Source organism: Carex rostrata, chromosome 16, assembly GCF_964058835.1.
Source record: "Carex rostrata chromosome 16, lpCarRost1.2, whole genome shotgun sequence".
NCBI lineage: Eukaryota > Viridiplantae > Streptophyta > Magnoliopsida > Poales > Cyperaceae > Carex > Carex rostrata.
In genome coordinates this window covers 3,125,194-3,145,135 of record NC_135933.1, presented here as the reverse complement: position 1 = coordinate 3,145,135, position 19,942 = coordinate 3,125,194, and the positions used below count along the sequence as shown (strand labels likewise).

The 19,942-nt window shown below is 35.6% G+C and overlaps 3 protein-coding genes across 4 annotated transcripts; 2 read left to right on the top strand and 1 right to left on the bottom strand.

Moving 5' to 3' along the window:
• The first annotated feature begins 9,154 nt into the window (after positions 1-9,154).
• LOC144567543 (Cyclophilin-like peptidyl-prolyl cis-trans isomerase family protein) lies at positions 9,155-11,129 on the top strand. 2 transcript variants are annotated; one of them, XR_013515435.1, is made up of 8 exons: positions 9,155-9,349; positions 9,657-9,735; positions 9,840-9,887; positions 9,968-9,991; positions 10,094-10,276; positions 10,356-10,431; positions 10,615-10,826; positions 10,917-11,129. XR_013515435.1 is itself a non-coding variant. In XM_078317708.1 (7 exons), the coding sequence occupies exons 1-7, from the start codon at positions 9,257-9,259 to the stop codon at positions 10,772-10,774; spliced, it is 663 nt and encodes a 220-aa protein (XP_078173834.1). In that variant the 5' UTR covers positions 9,155-9,256; the 3' UTR covers positions 10,775-11,129. The 2 variants fall into 2 exon arrangements, 1 of the variants encoding a protein (XP_078173834.1); XM_078317708.1 differs by having other exon boundaries at positions 10,615-11,129.
• A 1,010-nt stretch (positions 11,130-12,139) lies between these two features.
• LOC144567205 (uncharacterized) lies at positions 12,140-16,373 on the bottom strand. Its single transcript, XM_078317283.1, has 2 exons — positions 15,959-16,373; positions 12,140-14,731 (listed from the first exon to the last, which is right to left on the bottom strand). The coding sequence occupies exon 2, from the start codon at positions 14,708-14,710 to the stop codon at positions 12,488-12,490; it is 2,223 nt and encodes a 740-aa protein (XP_078173409.1). The 5' UTR covers positions 14,711-14,731; positions 15,959-16,373; the 3' UTR covers positions 12,140-12,487.
• Positions 16,374-18,128: 1,755 nt separating this feature from the next.
• Positions 18,129-19,624, top strand: LOC144567635 (uncharacterized). Its single transcript, XM_078317809.1, has 4 exons — positions 18,129-18,322; positions 18,400-18,553; positions 18,627-19,028; positions 19,108-19,624. The coding sequence occupies exons 1-4, from the start codon at positions 18,129-18,131 to the stop codon at positions 19,549-19,551; spliced, it is 1,194 nt and encodes a 397-aa protein (XP_078173935.1). The 3' UTR covers positions 19,552-19,624.
• Positions 19,625-19,942: the final 318 nt, after the last annotated feature.

Below are 19,942 nucleotides of genomic sequence, written 5' to 3'. Positions count from 1 at the left end.
TACATATCAATTTAATCCTTGTGTTAATTTTTTAACCGAAAGTAATTTTATAGGAAACGTATCTAAATATAGCACATTGAATAATTTTTTGTTACAAAATATAGTTTCACCTGTACCATTTATTTTGGCCTTCATACCATTCGCTACCAAGACAAATTGGTCATTTTTGGTCATATCTAAATTTTTTAGGAGTGCTTGATTGCCAAACATATGGTATGTAGCACCACTGTCAATAATTATTTTATCTAATAAACTTAAATTTTTGAGTACGAAGAGATACCAGAAAATTTAGATTGATTTTGTTGAGTCAGCGGCACAGACATCTGCTGAAATAACGATTGCAGTTGATCCATTGCACCTTCTGACCCTGACCTGCCAGCGAAAAATGTTGCTCCAGATCCGCTAGCCACTGCAGGCCCGTTATTCCCACTAAATGTCGAACCCGGTTCAAAGGATATCAGCTTGGGTTCAACATTAATTTTTTGTTCAGCAAAATACACACGCCCGATAGCAGACCCTTCTCCGTTTCTTTCTTTCTTTCCCACTGTTCCGATCTCCTCTTCCTCCTTGATTCTTCCAGTTCTTCGGTTTCAAGTGAGGATGAAGAAACCAACAGTTTTCATGAGTGTGCCCGTGCATCTCTTGATTTCATTGTTATTTGAATAATTTTGGGATCTAGGATTTTGGTCGAATTTGGAAAAATTGGAATTTTTTGCTGCTACAAAAGCATGGGTCTCATGTTGTTCTTCGATTGTGAGTTGAGAACCACCCATCGCCTCTCTTTGGCTTTCTTCTTGTTGAATCATATTCTTGATTTAGGAGTAAGAGGGAAGAGGGACGGTGTTCATAATCTGAGCCCGTACGGCTTCATAACTGGGGTTTTATCCCGCGAGGTACTCAAATATATCATCTTCTTCGTCTCATTTTTTATTATTGCCAAGTTGGTGGTTATCGGCCGGTACAACCGGAGTTCATCTTTTTTCTTTTGAAGAGTACCAAGGTACTCTACGTGTTTCCTCGTGCCTTGTTTTTCTTGTTGGATTTCTAATTTGAGCTGATATATACGGGAATAATTGTTTTCTTGCCCTTACATATCTTTTACGGCTTACCATAGCTCAAAAGCCGTGTCGGAAAGGAGGAATAGCTCCGTAATGGACGGCTCCATAGAATTCGTGAGCCATGTTATGATTTTATCATTTTGAGTTCGCCATTTTTTCACTGCTTTTTTCTCCGCTTCGGTCAGCGAAAGTGGATTTATAATTTCGGGCACTTTGTTGTCTCCCGTGATGTATTCACGTATCTCTCGGCCGCTGAGAGCTCTCGCTGCAGCCTTTGCCCATGTAGGGTAATTTTTGCCGTTAGGCAACGCATTTGTGAGCTTGGAGGAATTGTTGGTTGCCTCGTGTTGCCCTTCTTGAGCCATTTGCCTTTTGCTGATTTTGTTGTTGTTTTATGGTTTTTGTAGTGAGAGATCTTAGAGCTCTGATACCATGTTATTTTTAGAGATGCAAAGCTAAGGAGACAGAAAGTTTTGTAAATTGAAAAAGTTGTATCTTTGATTTTGTTACAGTGGCTATATATACAATACATGGTCAATATGACCATTGGAATTATCTCACTTTTTGCTACAGTGAGCTACTTAATCATTTTGTACATTTGCATATAAATCCTTAATCTATATACTATTTATGAGATTATTATTCAACATCATCTTTCAAAAATTTAACGTGACACTGTACACCATGTGAAAGATTTGGTCATGGCACACCACATGTTCACATGAGTCAAGTGTAATTAGAACTGTTAGATCTTGATCATGGCACACCAGAAATTCCACACCAGAAATTCCACCAGAAATTCCGAGCTAAACGAACAACTTTCACACGGATGCGAATCAGAAGAGACGAAAAGGTTTTTTTATTGAACTCTTATTCGTTTTACACACAGAGATGGTGATCTTTCCCTCTCGGCCTCTACTCTTAATTCTCATTCTCTTTCCACCTCCTATTCTTCAAAATAATGTCTATTTTAACAAGTATATAAAAACTTTTTTGAGTTTACCAAATAAATTCTTCTTGTCGCAACATCATTTTGGATCAATGATTCAAATTTAAAATTAACTCTATTGTATTCTACTGAATTAATTCAATATTTAGGTTTCAATCAGACCTTAAATTCTTGAGGAAGTATCTAATAATAAATGGTTCCCCGTTTTCCTCAGAAAATTAATTTTCCACGTGGTGGGACTAATAATAATAAATGGTTCCTTCCAAAGAACTTTTGTACGGTTGTGGTGGAGCCTGCACAGAATGCCGTATCGGTCCCCATTGACTTTTAGATTTTTCTGCAATTCGTTATTTCAGTTTCTCTCCGGGGTAGGGTGAGTAAATTGCTCGTAACTCGTGAGTCGCTTATAACTCGCTCATTTATCAATTCGTTTAAACTTGCTCATTAACAACTCACTCATTTATTAAATGAGCGAGCATGAACATGTTTCAACTCACTCATAACTGGATCATTTAGGATTTGCCACATCTAATCCTGCCACATTTAATCTCAAATAAATTTCTGCCACATCAGCCTTACCTCATTAAATCTTGTGTAATATTCATAATTTCTGCACGATAGCTGTTGGATTTTTATTAGTGTTGTTGTTAGTTTCTGTTGGATTATTTTATTTTTGTAATATGTTGATTGTTGTCTATTGATGCTACTGTGAAAGTATTACATTTTGTTTGATAATACTATTAATTTTTGTTATATTCTATTGTCGTTTGTAGGACAATAGCTGTGAAAGTATCACTGTTGAAGTATTGATGATACTGTTGATTTTTGTAATATGATTTTATTTTTGTTGAATTTTTATTATATTTTATTTAAATAAATTATAACAATTTATTAAATTTTAGTACTCATAACTCGTGAGTCGCTCATAACTCACTCATTTTCGACTGTTCATTTATCAACTCGCTCATTACCAACTCGTTCATTTACTAAATGAGTGAGCATGAGCATACCTAACTCGCTTATGCTCGCTCATTAATCACCCCTACTCCAGGGTAACAATTGTTTCTCCCGTATATTTGAAAATGGATATCTCCTTTTCTCAAAAAATTTAGACGATAGGTGTTTGTCCTGTTCCTGTGTAGATCTCTAGGTGCCGATTTGACAAGGACTGGATAGGTACGGTTGCCATATGTACGGTTGAAAATTGACAGCATTTTCCGAGCATATCCACAGAATTTAAAATATCAAAATTATACAACTTGCTTGTGAAACCTTTCATTCCATTTCTAGGGCCCGTATCCGCTTATCCGGTGTAAAAAAATTTAAATTTTCGATATATCTGAAACCGGATCAAACGTTTTTTGGTGTCTATTCGATACGCGAAGAGCCGGTATAATTGTTCTTTAAAATTCATACAGAAAAAAAGGGTATGAATTTTCCGCATATCAATCAAAGGTGTAGCATGCATAATTAATAGAGTAGTGCAAAAAATTTAAATGATACATAATTTTATTATTATTTTAAGTATTACGTATATTTTTATATATTTTTTAGAATAAATATAGAATTGCAAGTATAGTTTGAAGGAGAATTCTCAGATATCGTCAAAAATTTATACTTTTTTTTATGTTTAAATATACTTTTGTAATTTTTTTTTTTGAGAAAGACTCAAAATAAAAGTATATTCTTGAATTTTAAAAGTCAGAACTACGTCTGATTTCACAAAAAAAAAAGTTTTGAGATATCTCAGAGAATTATACTGATGCACATACTCTGTAGTCCTTCACACCTATTTCAGAAAATTTCTAGAATGTCTTCCTTTTTTTTTTTTCTTTTTGTATTTTCATATTTAGCAATATGTGGGGAAAAAAAATAGAGAGAAAATTCGAAGCTAAAATTATCAATTATGTGGGGTCATGATGATTTTTTTTTTCATTTTTGTCTATATCTTGGATATTATTGTGCCGTCGTTATCTTACATATGTAACTTTTGTTCTTTTTATCCACAAAAAAATTATTTGATTAAATTGTTTGTATTAGTAGTTTTGAATATGACAGACTAATTTTATTTTATTTCTGTATTTTATACGTATTTATGAATAATTAACATGTGGCAAGGACATTGCAAGGCATGTGGATTTCTGGTATCTTAAATGTTGGTGAAAAATAAAATATAGCATGGGATGTGCTTTTGATAGCTTGATAAGCAGATCCACTATTAACTCCAAGATTTCGTTTTATGATTAATTCTCTCCTTGTTTTGCCTTGTTTGTAATCAAATAATGTTCGTCGTTGTACCAACCAACAATGATAAGATCTAAATGTTAGGTAAGATGTCAGAATCTGCCAAAATAAGCAGCGAATATTGAAAGAAAGTTACTTCTCAAAATAAAAAATATTGAAAGAAATTAAGTATAGCGAGAGCGACACTACGGGGAACCGGATCTGCTGAAATTCCAAAGGGAATTTCAGAATCTTGCAATTTCAAACTCTCCCTCTCTCTCTCCTCTCTCTCTCATTAACTCTTTGATGAGAGAGAGAGAAGAGAGAGGAGAGAGATAGGAGAGTTTGGAATTGCAGGGACCTGAAATTTTCTTTGGAATCTGAATTCCACCACGGATGATAAGCACATAATGTATTGGTTTCCACAAGAGAGCTAGCATTTGCAGTTAACAAGATCTTTAATTACTTCATAATAAGAGGAAAGCAAGATCTTGAAAGAAAATTTAATTCATATATTTTGCTAGAGTTAAAATGTCTTATTGTTTTGGTGTGTTAATCATGAGTCCAGCTAGTATGATATTGGTGTCACATGACACTAATTTCAAAATTGATTGAAGAGACTTCAAATGACTATAATTCAAACCATTCAAACCAATTACTTTATGAGTGATGCGTTTACGTGCAAACTTTTATATTTTCAAGTTATTTTAGTATCAAATCAAGCGGTAAAAAAATTAAAAAATAAATGTATTAAAATTAACTTAAAAACTCACACATTTGACCGCTTAACTTGATACCAAATAAATTTAAAAAATTATAAATTTTACATGTAAATGCACAACTAATGAAGTAGATTGCTTTGAAAGGTTTGGATTCACCGTTTGAAGTCAATTCGATGGGTTTTGGAGTTGGTGTTATATCAATCATGTGCTTGAAGATCAAAATATTGGATTTATTTTGAAAGTCAACTAATTATATTTATTTTGAAAGTCTAATTAAATATTGGATTTAAACTCTTCAACATAATTTCTATATTAAAATGTGCTTGAAGATCAAATTTTATACTTTTTCAAAAAAAACATTTATTGTTTTTGTAGATGGGTATAAAATTACTGTTTTGCACTTTTAAAAGAAATATAAAATTTGATCCTGAAATACATTTTAATATAGAAATTATGTTGAGCATTTCTTATTGATTACTTGAATTTTAAAAATCAAGATAAAAATATGAGATATAATTAAAACACAAAATTAAAATAAACATTTTAACTCTGCTCATCATCAGACATCAGTACTCCCATTCTTTTCAAGAATTTTCTCATAGGATGCGACTTTAATTCTCAGCACATAAGATATAATTAATTCATTAATCTAACAATCAAGATAGGCACACAAATTAAAAAGCCTACTTCGTGGTACCATTTGTACCGGCCTTAAAAATCACTACAAAAGCTAACTGACTGATAAAGCTGTTCAGATCACATATTTCTGTACAGCTATATTGAGATCCTCTCTCGTCACTTGTGCATTGAACTTTTAATTAAAATAATGAAAACAGAGAAAAGAGAAGGACAAAGTTGCAACAGGGAATTAAATTCATGAATGAAATATTTGATGTCAATTCTATACCTAATTTTTTATGTTGCATGCTTAATTTTAACTTTCGTATTTTCCTATAATATACATTCCACTAGAAAATTGTACAGAGTTCGCACTTGAAAAACTAACTTATATATATTGATTCATATTTGTTTTAACAAAGGGTAAAGCCTAATTTTTAAGCTAAAGAGCCGAAGGCCAATTTTTATTAACTTTAGTCTTTCAGAGGATAGATAAAATCATGAGATAATTCTTTCATATTTCTTATTTTATATTTTAGAAAAATAATTAAAGATGAACCTCATAAACTTTTTGTATATTTATAAGTTATAGAGGTTCAGCTTGTTCGATCAAGGATGAACTATATACAAATTTAAAGATGAAATATATATATATACAAAATTTATATCTTTTAGAAAATTAAAGAGGTTTAGCTTGTTCGGTCAAGGATGAATCATGTACAAAATTAAATATGAACCTTATACAATTTTTTTTTTCAAGAAAATTAAAAGGTTCAGCTTGTTCAGTCAAGAGGAAGAATCATGTATAAATTAAAGGTAAATCTTATATAAATTAAAAGTGAGCTTATACTAATTTGATTTCTCATAAATGTATTTAGAAGTAAACATATTCATTCAAATATTACACCATATGTCACAAATACAATTTAGAAACTAGTTTTATAAAATGTCCTTCTAGTACATTCAAATTGTAAGATACTCTGTCTATTTTTGAAAAAATAATTTATTACATTTCGTAATTGCAAATCATTTTTTTTTCAAAATAGATGAATTACCTAAAATTTGAATACTAGAAGAGCCACGATAATTTTTTTTATCCATAAATGACTTTTGAATCAGGATCAATAACTCAGATTCATAAAAAAAAAAATTCAGTAACACACAAAGAAATATTTTAATTTTTCTTACAACCGCAAAAAATCCATCCTGAAAAATGTCGATCCGGATTATTTATCGCAATATTTCTAATAAATTAAATTATACAATATTTCATCTATTTTCAAAGAAATATAAAAATATTTCTAATATTTCAATACCAAAATAAATAAATCATAACATCTTCTATTTGTTTAAAAAAAAAATCCCTAAACCGAGAGATTATTTCCCAGAAATAGGATTTGAGAAGCCGAAGAGCTATTTTTCAGATTCAGGTTCTGAATCTGAAAAATAATTCTTCGGTTTGGATATTTTTCAAAATATTTGTAAAATATGTGCAGATTTGTAAATTTTGTTCTTGCATAAAATGTATCGAAGTTATGATTCCCCACAAAAAATTGTACTTTTTTTGCATTTTTATCAAGGTAAAACCACGAGATAAAAGAGAATTTTCTTTGGATATTAATAAAAAAAAATCGGTATAAATAGCAGTAAGAATATAGGTTGCATGAGTTGTGGCCGCTTAGACCTATTAATCATGATTAAATTAAATAATATGTAGCAAAAGGAGGCATAACTGTGAAAAGTAAGAACAAATTTGTTATACAAAGATAATTCTGCCCTCAATCATGACTCTGACAATTTTACATCCTGGATTTTGTTATTAATCTACCGTTTTTTTTTTAAGTACCACCCCAATAAATTGGAATTAAATAAATACCATCGGATTTTATAAATTTAAGATTCCGCCACGTTCACAAAATGAATTTGCGCACCGACCCGTTCCCGACTGACCCGTTCACAAAACCATTCTGCGAACCGACCCGTTCCCAACTGACCCGTTACATGACCCGTTCGCAAAACCATTTTGTGAACGGATCCGTCCGCAAAATGATTTTGTGAACGGGTTATGGAACGGGTCAGTCGCAAACGGGTACCGGCGGATGGGTCAGGTCGGAAACGGGTCCACGGGTCGGTCCGCAAAATGGTTTTGTGAACGGGTCGGTCCGCAAAATGGTTTTGCGAACGGGTCATGTAACGGGTCAGTCGGGAACGGGTCGGTTCGCAGAATGGTTTTGTGAACGGGTCAGTCGGAAACGGATCGGTGCGCAAATTCATTTTGTGAACGTGGCAGAATCTTAAATTTATGAAATCCGGTGGTATTCATTTAATTCCGATTTATTGTGATGGTACTAAAAAAAAAAACGGTTAATCTATGATCTAACCTCCGATGCACGTCATCAGTGTACCATTATCACACCCATATAAACCCTTACAGAAAACAGTAAAATGTTACTTTTCAATCAACGCCTTCTTTTTGTTAAGCTAAGCAAGGTGTTCTCAGAGTAGGGGTAAGACGGAGCGGACAGTGTAAAACTATATTCATATTCTTTTTAATTTTCTGAATATAGATGCATATTATATATTAGACGGATATAAATACAGAACAGATCAGATACTTATTATAAAAATATTATTAGAAATTATTAAATTTCATAATATTTATCTGAATAACATAATTTTTTCATAATGATTATTAAATTATATGATATATATCTACTATTCAGATACGAATAATTAAAACATAAAATTATATATGTATCTATATTCATATGAATATTCAGATATCAAATATGTACATTTAATTTTTTAAATATAGATGGAATCAGTGTTCTAAATAGCTAGCTATAGCGGTTTTAAACCTAGAAAGCTAAACTATGGGGTAAAACTGCGTTAATCGAGCTACGGCCGCTATAGCGCGTAGTGGCAATAGCGGTCCATTATGCTATATGGGCTTATGATTTTGCAATTTTAATAGGCCTTAATGTCCATATGGACTTTTTTTTACTTTATCAAGCTATATCAATATAATGGAACATGTGCGGGCTATATCGCTATATCAATTAAATTTTGTATTATGCATTATTGTTGGGTTTCCCAAAAATGAAAAATTAAAACAATGCCTAGGAACCTTGTCCGTGAGAAATTGAACTTCAATATGAATATTAGAACTTCTTAATCAATTTGGTGTTTTTTTTTCTCAATGAGATATGTTTACTATTAGTAGAAATATAAAATATAATTTTTAAAATAAAAAAATGCTATTTATGATAGCTTCTGCTATAGCTGCGCTATTTGTTAAAGTTTTTTTTTTATTTTCCCGCTACGCCGCTATAAACGCTATTTAGAAACTTGGATGGAATACAGATTGGATATTATCCACACTATTTTCATCCCTATCTCAGAGTCAGACGCCTCAAAAAATAGAAATGAAAGAGAGAGAAACCATTATGAAATCCAGTCTACACTGGTTGGGCTAATATATAAAATACCATCTTCAAATGTAAGCCCAAGGGGCTCCAAGGCCTATAACGACCCAAAATAACAATAGCCCATGTTATTTTTTTCTCTCGCTTCGGCCTTGCCTCACGAGATGTCGTTTGATCTCCATTACTGAACAGAGCGATTCCGACTACATAGATTTGAGTAGTTTCAATCGAAAGACGAGAGAGATCGAAGAGATAATGTGAATGGCCGGGAAGAATACGATGTTTAAGAAAACAGTCGCCGCGCTGCTTCTCCTGGGAATTTTCGTTATCGTGTTCGTGATCTCCCGCAAAGACGTAATTTTTATTAATTTTTAGTATTTTAATTTCTCGCATTTTCGAAACAAGGATTCAAATGCAAATGCTTGTTAACTTTATATAGTCCGATTAGCCCTATTCTGAAGCTAAATTTAGTCTCAATTGCCGAAAACTGTCCAATTAGGCAATTAGCTGCCAAAGAAGCTAAACAGTGAAGCAGTCCAGTACCAGTAACAGACCTTGATTCAGCTGATGTCACTGGTACCAGGATATGGTCCTCTTTTATATTTATGCAGTAGCAGTACCAGAGTTGATCGATCTATGGTTCTCTCTTATTTTGGTGCAGAGAAATGTTAGCATAGTGAATTTGCCAGCAATAACACATCGAGTCTATCTGGATGTTGATATTGATGGCCAGCACTTAGGTAAGTTAATTGTTTCATTATAGATAAATATATACTAAATTCTCTTTGATTTATCATACATTTTCTTTATTGTGTTATGAACTAGTAAAAGTAAATCATTTCAGGTAGAATTGTTATTGGATTATATGGAGGCGTGGTTCCAAAAACTGCAGGTATTTTTTTTTACCTCATGTCATTTTCTTACTAGACTTTTTTTTTCCATTAATTAACTTCTTCTGTGATGGTTTTGCAGAAAATTTTAGAGCCCTTTGCACAGGTACTTGTTATTTTTTTTTTTTTTTTTGGGAAAATAATGGAGGAAAAGAACAAAGGATCACTTCAATTGCTTATATCATTTTTTATCTTCCATGGGCTAAAGGTGAGAAAGGGAATGGGACAAGGGGCAAACCTCTTCACTACAAAGGAACACCATTTCACCGCATAATTCCTGGCTTCATGATTCAAGGTGGAGATATATTGCGGGGTGATGGTAAGGGAAGTGAATCAATTTACGGCGGTAAATTTCCAGACGAGAACTTCATAATAAAACACTCTCATGCCGGTATGGTACACTAAGTGAATTATTTTTTATTTTTTTATTTTTTTTAATATATATTAATTTGTTTTATTTTCTTTTTCAGGTGTTGTGTCCATGGCGAATAGTGGCCCTGATTCAAACGGTTCACAGTTCTTCATAACCACTATCAAAACAAGCTGGTGAGTGCAAATTTTATTCTGAATAATACTGTACCAGAATGGTACGAGCACTCTTCCTCCTTTTCGCCAATTGAACAATGAATCGTCGTGCCTTTAAATCCAAATTAAATGGGTGGCCCAAAAATCCTGAATTTATCCAAATTAAGCCACAACAATTGTTGTTCTTTTTCCTCGATTCTGTAGGTTGGATGGGGAGCATGTAGCATTTGGTAGAGTAGTCCAAGGCATGGATACTGTATTTGCAATTGAAGGTGGGGCTGGTACATATAATGGAAAGCCTCGCAAAAAGGTAGTTATTGTCGATTCAGGGGAGTTACCAAAGTCTGAATGGGAGGATACTTAAAATTGCAATTCACCCCCCAATGAAGCTAAAGGTCCGTCATGTGGCCATACACGTATGTTGTTTTCATAAAAATATTAGATCTTTTTCTTCAGTTATTTTTTGTGTAGCTTTGCTGATGAAATTAGTTTCAATTTCCTAATAGGTGGTCTGAATTTACTACTTGGCCCTTGCCATAGATTTGAATTGCAGAAGCACTTCATGTGGTAGTTCTTGTAGGGTGTAATTCTGTATTAGATTTTTTAGGTTTTGCTGCTGCTGATTTCTGGCATATCATAATGTATTATTTGTTACGATTTGTATTTGACCTATGTTGGTATTTGACTTGTTTATTGTTGATTTGTATAGAAGTGGAAAATTTTGTGTCGCATAGATGCGTACTGTGTGAACTTCTTTAAATCCATATGCTTTCATGATAAAACATCAAAACCAAAACCTTTGAAGCGGCAATTAGTTGACAGATTTTCTGAAGGGTAAAATTTATAAGAAAATTGAACGAATGTACTAATAATAGGAGCTTGCAATAGTAACTGGTGCTGGTCGTGTTGTGTCCTCGACGTAATAAAAATAAATATCGATATATCATGCCTCTAGTTGTAACGCAAGATAAAAGAGGTCAGAACTATCAAATTTCCTACAATGCAGCTTTTTTTTTCCTACTTGTTATGTTCTACGAAATAATTAATAGTTCATTTTTCTTTGTTGCTAAATGACAAGTATTTCTGTAACAATTTTCTATATTCTTCCATGCAAATACTTGTAACTGACAATGAGCAAGTTTAAAAAAATTAAAACTAAACTAAGGATTCCAACGCATAGGGTACGTTTGGATGGTACGTTTGGGTGAGAGTTAAAATAGTTAGAATAACGAAATTTAAGAATAGTAAATGAAAATAGAGAAAAAATAGTGATTTTTAAATTAGTGTGAAAATAGTGCTATTAAGATTAGTAGAAATGTTTGGATTGTAATTTGAAATAACAAATAGTTATAACCAACAAGTAATAATGTTAACAAGGTACTAATTTAGAGAAAATATAGGCAAGTAAGGTATTAAACGAATTATCACAATATGAAGATAACATAAAGTAGTATTAATTTTATCATTTCGGGACTATGTTGGCAAAAATCTAAGAAATTTTTTTTTTTTTCTTTTTCACAGTTTCAAATAATAGTTATTCCAATATTTACAAGAAATAAAGAATAGCAACTATTCTAGCTATTCCGAATAGCAAAAATATTGTTTGAATGCACATTACTATTCCAAATAGCCCCTATTCTAGAATAGCCTCTATTATTGATACATCCAAACATACCCTGAGAATTATCAGCTAGAAAGCAGATATCTGAAATGCCTTGGGACAACAATATTACCAAATCTACAAAATTCAGGCATATATATGTCAATGCACCGAGAATTACAACAGATACTATCTGATACTGTCCAGTTCTCATAAGGAACTTGCACATGGAATACAACCAACCAACATACAGATTAGCTTTGATTCAATCAACATCCACTAACTATGTTATTATGTGGATACTAAGTTATTCCTAGCAAGCAGTAATATGATGATCCATCCATTGCTCCTATTTAGTACCAAGAGGAATAATTCCAGAAGCCAAACAATCATCATCCACTAGCTTACTTAGGTCAAAGTAAAATTTTAAACAAAATAATCAAACAAAACCAAAACTATGTATGTTCGCACTTGGCACTATATAAGCTGCTTGAAGCCATAACTAAATGTCTCCCTTTCACGTTCCTGTTCTCTCCATCTCACCCCGTTACCTGGTGTTTGTACTGCTGGCTGTGCTGTTGCAGTTATCACCGGCTCTTGTACTGACCCACCATGATTTTGCACAAAGAACTGTCTAAAGCCCGCAACTTCTCTACTAGTCACTTCCACGGAACCAGAACTGGCATTCAAGTCTAAACCAGGACGAAAATGGTTCGACCTGTCACCTGACATTAGAGAAAGCCCAATTGAAGGCCCATTTTCTGATACTGAGCCCACCATCTGTTGCGGGGTGAAAAGTGGTGATACCGCATAAGACGTGCTCGGCTGGCCATACCACACATGTGGTGCTGCACTATAATGGTGCCCATAGCTCGAAGAAGGTATCATGGGAGAATGATACAGGTTACTGGGCACAGAAAGAGATCCAAATTGAGACGGCGCAGCAGCGTTTGGTCCCAGAAATGAATGAAACATTGGAGGTGTGATTTGATTTTGCGGTACAGTACCACCAGACATATTCCATCCCATAAGTTTGACATTGTTACCATTTTGCACCACGTCTTTAAGGTAATAAGGGTCATCATTCAAATCAAAATCAAATTTTGCCTGATTTTTCAAAGATGACGAGGAAGCTGATGAGTGGCCATGGTCCCGAAAGACGAAGGACTTTGGAGGCAGTTGTGCCAGTAGTGGTTCAACCACCTCATCTTCATTGGTAAAATTCAGGTCGAGCTTCAATCTCTTGGTTCGCTCAGAGCTGACCTCAGTTGAAGAATCACCAGATGGAGGTACATTCACCTCAGCAGTATTTGTCTCGGCCACATTCAAATCAAATTCAAAAGCAAGACAGCTGGAGGATTTGTGTTTCAGGCCCACCGAATTAGCAACGGGTGTACCCATACCAGAGTGTCTATATGTTCCACTGCGAGGAGATGCAGGGCGGAAGGCACTTGTGGCAGCAGCTGTGCCCGTCCAATTGGCAGCAGTACCAACACCAAAGCGGAAAGGAGAGACTGGTATCGAAGAGGAAGGTGGTAGACGTTTTGAGGCTGCCACGTGTATCAGCTCGGGTGTGGTCTCGTAATCTGTGCACAAATTTTCATTCAGGTCAAGTCCAGACCCATCAGCATTGCTAGCCTTGACCTGACCTTCCACACGTGTCCCAGTAGTTAGGCCTGACTCTTCTTCCTTGAGAGGGGGGACTGAGCAGACCTGGTCAACTGCATTTTGATCATTTTTCACCTCAATTGGCTCTGCCAATGGCAAATCAACTTCCACCAGCCGGCTCTCTTCTTCAGGGGAGCTGTAAAGTGTCTCCCTATATTGGACCACTTCTTCTTCCACCTGGATTGCCACCTGGCGTGCAAATTCTAAGGCATCCATGTCATCATCATAAACTGTCTCCACTTTCTTCTTCTCCTTCTCTGTTGGAGAGACCACAGGCTTCGTATCAGGAATCGAGCCAGAGTCTGACGAATAAGCCGGGCTTACTGGATCTGAAGGGTTATCCACTCGCTCTTCTGCCTCTTCCTCTTCTTCTCCCTCTTCAACATTTTTTCCTTTCATGGAAGAACCAGATATATCGAGATCGGCACTGTGGTTAGGTTTTTCGGGTTTGTCCTTTACTGACTCTGAAGTTTCTGGGATGGTACTGTTGGTAAGGTGACAGCTTGAACCAGCAACCACCTCAGCAGGTCCCCACTTGTCATGCAGAGCCGAAACCATCTCCTTTATAATGGAACTTTTGCTTGTGCCAAGCTCTTTTAACACACTGAGGATACCTCCATCAGCTAGCATGCAAGTTTCAATTGGAAGTCTGTTGAGTAGGTTGAGTAGTGAAACAATCAGCTTGTCAATAAAATCGTCTCTCACAACAGCAGTGGTGACCTCATTGCCGAGCTTTTGGGCCATGTCGGCCCAATCCTTTACTAGGGAAAGTCCATTCAGTTTATCAACAAAGTGACGGATAGATGTCTCATCTGATGTAGCAGCCACCGCATGCACAAGTTTGTACCAGTGTGCCGATGCATCATTACAGCTAGGTTTCCCTTCTTTAGAGGAATTAGAGTTTACTGCTGCTATTGCCGAGACGATTTCTTCGAGTCGATTAGTTGTGATGATGCCATCAGTCATCTCAGCTTTGGATGGTACAACATGAGTACAGTCATGTGACATCGAAGTTGCATCATCGCTGGTCATTGTGTTACTGTTGCTTGAACCCTACAAAAGAAAATATGTAATAAGGTTTCTCATCAATTATTGGAGTCTAATATTAAGTGATAAAATTGGAAGCAGGCAGTAGCTCCCCGATTTGAACTCAACCCTACCTTATTTGAAATACTGAATCCCAAACTAAGTGTCACTTATTTTAATTTTGCCTGTAGTTGCAGTATATCCCGTCAAACCAAGAAATCCTGTCAACCAATTAGAGAGTTTTTGGTTTTGACCAATTCACCATCTCTACTTTGTTTGAATCAATTGCTACACCCTCTTTTGAGATAATATGACCAGGATATTCAACTCGAGGCATGCCAGAAGTGTATTTCAACATTTTTGCATACGACTTGTGTGCTCCCAACTTTTCAAAACCTCACTCAGATGGGTCACATGCTCTTTTAGGTTTTAATTGTACATCAATATATACCAACACATTGTTTCTCAATTCCTCTTTAAATGCATCATTCATCAAGTTTTAGAAAGTTGCAGGTGCATTGGTTAAACCAAATGGGATAACCTTAAACTCATGGTGACCACAATGAATCCTAAAGGTTGTTTTGTAAATATCCTCTTCCTTGACACAAATTTGATGATATCCAGACCTTAAATCAATTTTAAAAAATATTTCAACCCCTATCGATTCATTTAAAATATTATCCTCTATAGATATTTGATATTGTTCTTGATGGTTATAGAATTGAGTTATCTATAGTCCATGCACATCCTCCAACTACCATCTATTTTATTAACCAAAAGTACTGAGCTAGCATAAAGACTAGAACTTGGTCTAAATATAAAGGCTTAAAGCAACTCATCTACAACATTTTGCACCTGTTTAAGCATGAGAACACCTATCAGGTCTTAGGTTAATGATGTCTGATCCCTCTTTGATTGGTATACTATGGTCATGGTTTTTTGGTGCAGGTAGGCCCTAGGATATCGGAACACATCTAGATATTGGTCAATCAAATTTTAAAGAGATTTTGGAAGCAAGATGGTTTTGAACTCTTTGGTAATTGGGTACAATTGATTTCAAACAAGTAACACCACCCAATTCTAGCTCCGAATTTAACTCTTATCTCCTATAATCAAATTGACCCGTACGCACATGGACCTTCACAAAGCCTATTTCTAATGTCACATATTAGACTTAAATTTGAAAAAGAAAAGGAAAAATACACAAAGATTCCCATTAATTCCCGAAAAATAAAAAATAAAAAAATAACTTGCCTAAGGTCCTGTATTTCTTTCCTCTTCGAGCTCGCTCTTCCCGCTTGAGAGTTGAAAGTATAGACACCGGCGCCGCCTAAAGTCTCACCGACCTATAGGAAAGAAGAGGGGGAGAAAAAGAGAGTATCTAGCCGTCGCCAGTTCCGATCAATAGAGAACCGCCAGGTCAGATCGAGTGAGAGCGATGAATTAGGGTCGGATCGAGAGGAGAGGAGAGGAGGGGAAGGGGAGATTAGGTTTGAGAGAAAATTGCGAGGGTTAGGTTTCGCAGAAATGGCGAAGCGTCGAAAGGGTCGGGCGATGGTATTTTGATCCTGCGACCGAACTCTTGTCGCGGATCTGGTTTGTCTCACCAGCCTCGTCTCTATATTTGTTCTCTTTATTTATTTTTTTAAGAAAAATGTATTATATACAAGTCTATTCAAAGGCCGTTCGCATAGAGTGCGTATCCTCTGAGATATTCAACTTTTGCGTGACCGACGTGTCCGGTGTCTATTCGGGGGTGATATTGGGGTCAGTATTTGTGCTTTGAGATTCGTGCAGAACGTATTTAAACGGTTGGAATTTTCCATAAAGTCACGCAAAATTTGAAATATCTCAGAGGATACGAATTCGTTCGGATATACTGGAACAGGGGATCTTAGGCGAGGACTCCGGACCGTATCTATGGGCCGTAATAAATGGTTTGTATTGTATTAAAAAAAAAAAAAGATCTGATATCAATCTTCGTTAACTCATCCCCTTAACATCTCCCATTCAATTTTCCATACATCTTAAAAATGTATCTGTTTCTTGTATTACAGTATGTACTTGGATATTTTAGAATGAAACAATTGCTGAAAACTACAAGTCAATATTTGAATTGTTTAATTTGTAATGTATACTCTTTTTTTATGGTTAGTAAACGAATTGTCCACTAACAATTTTTATTAAATGGAAAAAAAGAATGCAAGCATATAAATACCGATATAATATAAATTACATTTATAAACTAAAGAGTGATTATCATCAAATAAAATTTGCCAAACACTCATCTTTTCCTCTAGAGACATCTCTTAGTGATTTCACATGGCTTTATTCATTGCGCACATATTTTTTTTGTAGTAAAAGTTGGAGATCAAGCTATCTACTTATTTAATATCTATAAAGATTTTATTTGAATTTAGAATCTATGACTTTTCAAACATAAACTATTATCTTTGTTACTGGACTAAATATTAGTTATCGTAATGCACAATTATTATCTTCTTTTTTTCAAGCGATTAACGTTATTTAGAGGGTATTGACTATTGAGGATTTTAGAGTTATGTATACTATTTTCATTTTTTTCACTAAAACTTAAATGTGGCTTTGCTATTTTAATTGGATGAACATATTAAACTATGACATCATGCCGTCATCAATTTTTAATGATAAGAGATTTGGACTTTAGTTTTAGATCAAAGTTATTCATATTACATTCCGAAATTTTTAAATATACCATTCTTTCAAAATAAATAAACCAAAACGCCACGGATTGACGTAATTTACAAAAACGACATGGCCGCAGCTGAGGGAAGCGGGCACACAGTAGTGGGCCGCAGCTGAGGGAAGCGGTTTATTTTTTGGGCCGCATCGTATGGAAGCGGGCTGGGCCGCATTGTATGGAAGCGGGCTGGCCGCTTTGGGGGGTAGCGGCCACCCCTCCACGCACCAAAGCGGCCATGGTACAGTATATATCCCCCAGGTGGTTTTCTTTGTTTCATTTACCTTATTCCATCCCTTCCATCCCTTCAAATCAGGTAATATTCTTATTCTTTCTAAATTTAAATTCAAGTTTAAAGTAGGAGTAGGAGTAGGAGTAAGGTAAATATTTAGGGTGTAGGATCAGGTAATTATGAAATTGTACCAAAATTAACTATTGACCAAAATAATTATGAAATGGTATGAAAATTGATTATTGATCAAAATAATTGTAAAATTGTACCAAAATTGATTATTTTTTGAACCAAAATTGATTATTGATTATTTTTTGTACCAAAATTGATTATTGATCAAAATAATTGTAAAATTGTACCAAAATTGATCAAAATTAGTTATTGACCAAAATAATTAATACCGAAACTATAATTATTTTTTGAAATTTAATTTGAAATCCTAATAAGACCAAAATAAATACAGCATGACATCTATGGGATCTGGACCGTCTTCTAGTAGGGATGTACTGGTACAGATCAGTGAGGATGTTTGGCGACAGCTTCATTTGGCCAGAGACATCTCTCCGGGCAGAGACTGGGCGTACTGGTACAGATCATACGTACAGCTGGCATCCGCTATCGACCCACCTATAGCTGATGAGCACCGTCACATGGATGTACCGCCAGTGTAAGAATATCTCTTTTTAATATCTCTGGTTAATGGATGATACGTGGCATTGATGACTTTTTTTCAAAAAAATACAGGCCTTATAGAGATTGGTATCAGGAGTGTGGCGCGTACACAGTGTACTTAGAGGGGTGTATCACCGACAACCCTCACGAGCGTGCACCGAGGCCGAGGGATCGGCGAGGACGAGTACATGGTATCATTCCAGCCGGCGCACCGTTTGCATCTACGGTATGTTTACTTTAAAAAACTTGTAATATTTACATCTGTACAACATTTATATATTGTACTTATAATTTTGCAGGCTTTATATCTGGTGAAGAGCTGTGTCATAGCGGCGACAATGGCCACAGTGCGGGGCTGGAAGAGACTCGGAAAAGCTATTCTAAAGCACAATGTACCTGCCGTCTGCCAATGTGGGTACAAGACGCGCCTAGACTCTCTCCTGAGATGTGCAGGATTGCCTGGATGTGATCAGATTGATGACATATCGGATGAGCCTGATATATACGTCCGATACGGTGGTGACGAGGCATTGTGGGCTTCAGTCCAGGATGCTCAGACTGTCGGTCAGGCGTTCGATAGAGGACAAGAGACGCTTAGGAGGCGCGCTGCAGAGCAGGCTACTCAGGAGCAGGCCGTCCCTACTCAGGAGCAGGCCGTCTCTACTCAGGAGCAGATCCCTACTCAGTTTTTCTCTACGCAGGTAAGTTATTTTTTTAATATATACAACTTGTGCAATTTTTTTAAAAAAAATGATGCATAACTTGTTTGTAAATTTGTAGGAGGAGCGACTCGGCTTCAATATCGACCTAAACCCTGATGGTTTGTATTCTCCGGGTTATGTTCCGACCCAGTCGATTCCTCCTGCATATCTACCAGGGTTCACTATGCCGCACCCCTTTCCACACTTTCCTGGCAGCTCACAGCCTACGCAGTACCCTCCCATACCGGACTTTGCTGGCACCTCCACACAGTATCATCCCGGTACGTACCTTCCTGACATCTCCATAGATGATCCTATCGTGAGAGCTGCCTACGGTATGTTTCCGACTCAGGAGTCTGGAAACACAGTCGCATTTGGTCCTGCAGTCCAGCACTCAGCTGAGATTGAGGAGGTCGAGGCCGTTGAGTCAGATGATTCTCTCGACCACACGCCGCTCGCAGTGCGGATTAAGGGTTTGAGGACTAGGAAGGCGAGGCGCCCATTCACTCCTTCTGACTTTTAGGATGCTTATCTTTCTTTCTTTTATGTTGTCATATACTATGATTTGTTATATCAGGATGCTTATCTTTCTTTTATGTTGTTATTTATTGTACTATTTTGCTTTTATCTTTCATTATTTTTCGTCACAGTAAAACAACAAATAAATCACAAATAAATCAAAACAAACAAACAATAAAACAACAAATAAATCACAAATAAATCAAAACAAACAATAATAGTTGCCTAAATAGTTGTCTAAAACCCTAAAACGAGTAATACTTGCCTAATACAAATCTAATCTCCACACATAAAAATTTATTTGCCTAAAACCCTAAAATCCTGAAAAATAACATATTCGGGGTGCCCTCTACCGCAGGAAGCGGCCCTGGCCGCTACCCTCCAAAGCGGCCACC

Coding starts and splice junctions, on each gene's coding strand:
- LOC144567205 (XM_078317283.1), bottom strand. CDS start 14,710: ATGACCAGCGATGATGCAACTTCGATGTCACATGACTGTACTCATGTT.
- LOC144567635 (XM_078317809.1), top strand. CDS start 18,129: ATGGGATCTGGACCGTCTTCTAGTAGGGATGTACTGGTACAGATCAGT. Junction 18,323..18,399: donor CACATGGATGTACCGCCAGT/GTAAGAATATCT, acceptor AAAAAAATACAG/GCCTTATAGAGATTGGTATC. Junction 18,554..18,626: donor GCGCACCGTTTGCATCTACG/GTATGTTTACTT, acceptor ATAATTTTGCAG/GCTTTATATCTGGTGAAGAG.
- LOC144567543 (XM_078317708.1), top strand. CDS start 9,257: ATGGCCGGGAAGAATACGATGTTTAAGAAAACAGTCGCCGCGCTGCTT. Junction 9,350..9,656: donor TCGTGATCTCCCGCAAAGAC/GTAATTTTTATT, acceptor ATTTTGGTGCAG/AGAAATGTTAGCATAGTGAA. Junction 10,432..10,614: donor ACCACTATCAAAACAAGCTG/GTGAGTGCAAAT, acceptor TCGATTCTGTAG/GTTGGATGGGGAGCATGTAG.